The sequence below is a fragment of the Cyprinodon tularosa genome, unplaced genomic scaffold, assembly GCF_016077235.1.
Source record: "Cyprinodon tularosa strain WSP-4 unplaced genomic scaffold, ASM1607723v1 ctg603, whole genome shotgun sequence".
Taxonomy (NCBI): Eukaryota; Metazoa; Chordata; class Actinopteri; order Cyprinodontiformes; family Cyprinodontidae; genus Cyprinodon; species Cyprinodon tularosa.
In genome coordinates, this window is record NW_024039345.1 from 174638 (window position 1) to 180583 (window position 5946).

Genomic DNA, 5946 nt, shown 5'->3' on the forward strand with positions numbered 1-5946 from the left:
TAGAAGAATTTATTTTAAAGCTGAATTCCCCCCCTTTCATCCTGCTTGTGTTTATGAACCTGAAGGACTCTGCTGCAGAATCTGACATCAGCCAGCATTACTTTGATTTTCTGCTTCTCTAAAAAATTTTTACAGTCTGAAACATCGGCGTTGTATTAAAGAGGGAATCCTCAAACATGATTGTTCTGATTAGCAGGACAGCTTGAATATTCTTTGCATTTATCAGGTCTTATTTAACATGGGGACCTTAAATGCTGCAGTACATCAAATTAAGTCATTAATGTTTTTTAGGGAATATTAAGTACTGTGTTTTTGATCTGAGAAACATTTAGCAATAAAATATCAGGTTTCCTAGTAATTTCCATTCCTGCATATTATTTTAGGGGTTAGGAGTATTTTTATCTTACTGAACATCTGATTTTCTTCTCTAAATCTTAATTTCAGTGTGAAATTAAGAGAATCAATTCTTTTTATGTTTTGCTATTCAACTGAGTGATTTCCTGCTTCAAAATGTTGCATTTGAGATTAAACGACAGAAAGATATGCAAAATACCAGATATTGCTGAAAGAAAAACAAAGTGACTTATATACTGCTTAGATTGTTTTTATTCAGATTTAATTTAGCTCTTTTGTCATATTAGATTAAAAGCTGCAGACACAAGGTTTAGTCAGATATTAGTTTTCACCTGAATTTTGTTTCTGTTTCTGAGCAAAGAAAATATAATTTTCTGTTCCAGTTTAGCTCATCTTGCCTTCAGATGCTCTGTACCTCACAGAGGCTCATATTTTACCTCTTCATTTCATATTTACATAAATTGATATTTATTCACATCTTTCACAGATACAGACATTCATATCTACTTACAAAGATGTTCTTTTTTTAAGGACTTGACTGACATTATATCCATCATTTACATAAAACCAAGTTTTGATTTCCAGAAACTGATGTGCAGGAATGTATCTTATATCTCGGCAGAAATTTAGATTTGTTACACTGTAATTAACTGATTAAATAAAATGTATTATAGTAATCATATTTACAAAACCAGATAAATATAAAAAATCTTTTTTTTTTTATCCTAAAACACAAATCTGCCTCCTCTAAGTTTCTGCTGCTTTTTCTGTAAATTTAATCTCTTAATTTGAGAATATTTTTGAAGAAATAAAATATTGTTCCAAATTGGTGGAACATTTAATTAGAAAAAAACGATATTGATAGAATTTTTTTGAAAATTACACAAATTAAGCTGCGGAAAACTGACGCTGATTATTTTTACGGTCAGTAACGCTCTTTTGCCCGATATTTGTTCGGTATCTTTCAAGCTACAGAACCCCTTCTTCCATTTACACCTTAAAGATGTCGCCTAATTTCTAATTAATTACAAATAAGCGCACGCGCAGCGTAGCTGCACGCGCACCAACAATGAACATCCACAAACTGTCACATGGCGCACTGTGTTTGCGCGCACTTCAAAGACGACATTTAAAAAAAAAAGTTTTAAATTAAATATAAATAGGCGTCACGGAGACAGTCAATAATAAAACGATATGTACACCTGTGCAACATCACATCACGTGGCCGCGTTGCGCGCCCCCGTCTCCATCAGCTGTCAGAGTCCGCGTCGCTTTTAGTCCCGTCCGTTTTCTCCGCTTTTTTGTTCCATTTCTGTGAGTTTTCCGATTCCTCCGAGGAGGAGCGCTTCTGCCGCCTCCACTTGGCGCGTCGGTTCTTGAACCACACCTGCGAGAAACAGGCAAAAAGGAGTCAGAAAGTTGGGATTTGTAAATAATTGATTCCTTCCTGAATAACTGGCAATAATATCCAAAACCAATAATTATTATTACTAAGAGTTAAATATATATATATATATATATATATATATATATATATATATATATATATATATATATATATATATATATATATATATATATATATATATATATATATATATAAACATCAAATATTTTTCCAAATATCCTAATTTGATCATAACTTTTTTTATTCTATAAAGAGAAATATTTCTTTAAGTAAACAAACCTAATGCTTGGAATATTTTTGCTAAATAAAGAAAATGAATTAATCTTTTAAATCAATCGAAATAATTATTTTTAAAATTTTTCTAAATATTATTTTGGAAATAAAACAGCATAACTACACAAACTAGCATGAAATATAAAGACCTTTCTATAGACCTAACAATACTAATAATTAAATATTTTTTTATTTCTATATTATTTCCTATTCAACATACTTTACAATTACACTTATATGTCATTATACATTTATAAACATTCACTAAATACCTTGATATATTCCTTATTCTGCACTGAACTGATTAGAATCAAACAAAATATTTTTTTATTTGAAGAAATGAATAATAATAATGAGAATGTAAGCAGGTTCTGCTGAGAGTTTTTCTTGGTTTAAATCAGTTTAATCCTTTATAAGATGCTGGATTGAAAGAATGAAAATAAATCTGAAAATGTCTGACCTCCACCTTCTCCTCCCTCAGATGGACTTTGCGAGCCAGCTGCTCCCGCGTCCCCACGTCCGGATACTTGGTCTCCTGGAAAAGGCCCTCCAGGGCCTCAAGCTGCTCGTCCGTGAAGATGGTTCGATGCCTGCGCTTCCTGCGGCAGTGCAACTGGTTTAGGAGCTGCAGCTCGGTCCTTGACAGGCTGCCCATGTTCATGTAGGACATCATGTGGTGAGGAACGGGCGATAGAAGCACCGAGGCCGCGCTGTCATAGCCTGCAGGGAGAGAAACTGGAGAGTGAGATGTAGAAATGAGACCATTTTTCTGTTTTTTTATGTTATTTCAAAGGTATGCGTTTAGGTTGGTGATATAAAAATACTATAGGCTATTGTTTTCTTTGTACTCATGTTTATTTTTTCCTGCAGTTTGAAGACGTTTCAGTCAAACAGAAAATCACAAAAGCCAACAAGACAACAAAAAAACATAATCTTCTACAGAAACAAAATGTGCAGATTTAGTTTTAGAATTATTCCACATTTTACAGTTTTTTCTGACAAAAAACGTTTTAAAGTCTGAAGGAAAGATGTCAGCTATTCAGTAAACTGGAGGTTTTTATTTCACAAATGGAAACAAGTTAACAAATATGATTTCTGAACGCATATTTGTTGTTTTAAAGCGGAAATCATTTCTATGAATCTGTTGGTGGTAAAACGGAGGGTCTGTCCTACCTGCGGGGAAGCAGGGGCACTGCTGCGGACTGAGGCCGGGCACGGCTCCACAGCACGGCGGACCTCCTCCGGGCCCCTGGACCTGCAGCTGTCCGTAGTAATAGCCGTTATATCCGATCCTTGCACCGTTTACCGCGTGGACGCCCGGTGGGGACGGTCCGCGGGCGGCTGAGTACAGTCCACTGTAGTCGGTGTAGATGGTGTCCGTGAGGCCGGCGGGCAGCACCACCGGTCCGCTCCGGTGAAACAGCAGCGGTTCCTTACAGCTCGGCCGTCCGGACAGGATGCTGTCGATACTAAACATCCCGGCGGGCATCACAAAGCTGCGCCGAGGAAGAAAAACTGGATAAAACTGCGGATTGAAAACTCCCGAGGAAGAGGAAAGAAAGTTCAGACTGAAGGCGACATGATGACGCGGCTGCGCTCTGCTCTCCTCTGCGCGCTCGGCACACCGAGCTTCAGTTCAGGATGCGGACTCGCTGCGCGTGGGGCTGTTCTTAAAGGCAGTGACGTCACTGCGCAGAGGCTGAGTGGGGCCACTGGTTTGTGTATTGAGAATTAATTGAATTAAGATAATCCGCCGTGTTTGCAGACTATTGGAAACGCGCTGTCGGGTCAGCGAGCCTCTTCCTGTGGAGTAATCCGATTATTTCCTCTTCGGATGAGCCCTCTGGAACACATCGGTGTCAGTGCGTGCAGGCCGCGACACATCAGGAGTCTGAATCATTAGACTTGGTAAATGTGAAGTTGCAGCTTTCAGGCTTTGTCATAGAAATCGGAATCGGTTCTTCTCTTCACTTTGGAACAGATTTTAAGCAGCACCTGTCTGTTTTTACGCATGAGCCAAAATGAACTTGACTTCATCTTAAGCTGCTGAGCATTATCTCTGCTATTCCTCTCATTATGGGGCCTTCGCTCTGCTCTCTGCAGGGTCCAGGTCAGAATCCCCCTCCTTAGCAGCGGCTTCCTCTCTCCCCCCTCTTCCCCTGACCGGGATAAGATAACGGCCCCATTATCGCTTCCATTCAGAGCCATAAAGGAGAACAGATCGGGTCTTAACGCAGCTAATCAACACGGCCTGGAGACTGTGCTGGAACGTGGATTCCCGCTGCAGACCTTAATGAAAGCTGTTGATTGCATTTAAGACTCAACAGGGAGTTCACACATGGGCGCGTCAGGCGCGCAGATAAACTGATGAGGTGAAAATGTGCGGTTCAGGTCCGAGGTGTGATTAGCGCGCCGAGGACATTTCATTTCACAGGGAATTTGAAACACCGATATATAACCTTGTTTTACAGACTTTAACCAAGTTGAGACAATTACATTTTATTTTTTATTAGTTATCTAATTTTTTCCTCTAATATGTTTGAATTTACCGGAATCACTCCACTATCCGATCATAATAAACTCACATTGTGGTTCTAATTTTATTTCTTCTGTCTCTATTTAATGTAGGCTATGTGTTCTGTTCTAATAAAATACTTTCTGTCGTGCATTCCGTAATAAGTCAATATGATATTCAGTTTCTAAGAAACAGTGAGCATATTTACCTAATTAATATTAAATGATTTGCTTCGCCTTTTCTCCATTTTCCTATGGTATATATGTTTTTGTTATTCTAAATCGGAAACTGTTTTTACTTTAACGAAAAGTTCGATAACATTGTGTAGATAAGCAATAGTTTAAATAAAATAGAACAAATCAATTTGCAAAATATACCTTTAAATATAGTAAATACTATCACCTTTATGGTTTTCTGGTATTAATTTACTGTGTAAATTTTTTTTCCTCGTCTGGACTTGTAGAAATTAAAACCATATTTACCTCTGAATATGAGCGTTTTTCTTTACAGATGTCCCTGAAAGGAAAAACGATATTTGCAATCTACTGAACAGGTTTTATTCATCATGTTAATTCTCCCCAGCTCTGCATCAACTGCAGCTCCTGATATCAGCACAACATCATCTGTAAGAGGAGGTGTGAAAATATTATCTTGCTTTAAGATAATAATTAATTTCGCTCTGATCTTAAACAGAAAATTCTTTGTAATTCTGCAGCTTCACGTCAATTTTCCTCTGATCGGAGAGGATTTCAGATTAAAATAAAAGAAAAATCATTTGGCCTGGGAAGTCTCAGATATTCATTTTCTTTCATCTGAAACCCACCGCTGTGGAAAAAAAGCTCATTTTTATTTATTTAAATGATGCAGTCACTGACTGATTCCTGCCGTCTGCATGCTGCAATGCAAAAACGATCTGGAAATAAGTAAAAATGTCTTAAGTTAAGTGTATTTACCCTTAATTCGAGTAGGTAAATAAGATAATTTGCCAATTTAATTAGTATCTTTACTCTTAAAATTAGATAATATGGACTTAAAATAAGAAAATGCAATATTTTTTTTTCTTATTTTAAATGTAAATTGTCTTGTTCCATTGGCAAAGTGTCTCACTTTCGTCCTCAATTCACTTATTTTAAGAAAAAATTACTTACTTAGATTTCCATTTTTTGCAGTGTGTTATTATGTTCACATATATTCCTACTTCTCTGATGTGGTGTATCAGAAGAGAAAAAGGGGTTGCTACAAAATTAAACACGAGTTTGTCTTGCAAAACTGCAACAACAAAACAAATTAATAAAAAGCAGAGACGCACTCAAAAACAGCAAGGAGACAACCACAACATGAACCGATCTGATTAATAAACTGATTATATTCAGAAATAAATCGAGCACTTGAAGAG

General features: G+C 37.0%; 1 protein-coding gene across 1 annotated transcript; it reads right to left on the reverse strand.

Moving 5' to 3' along the window:
• Positions 1 to 588: 588 nt before the first annotated feature.
• gsc (goosecoid) lies at positions 589 to 3691 on the reverse strand. Its single transcript, XM_038307210.1, has 3 exons — positions 3209 to 3691; positions 2496 to 2755; positions 589 to 1741 (listed from the first exon to the last, which is right to left on the reverse strand). The coding sequence occupies exons 1-3, from the start codon at positions 3522 to 3524 to the stop codon at positions 1604 to 1606; spliced, it is 714 nt and encodes a 237-aa protein (XP_038163138.1). The 5' UTR covers positions 3525 to 3691; the 3' UTR covers positions 589 to 1603.
• Positions 3692 to 5946: the final 2255 nt, after the last annotated feature.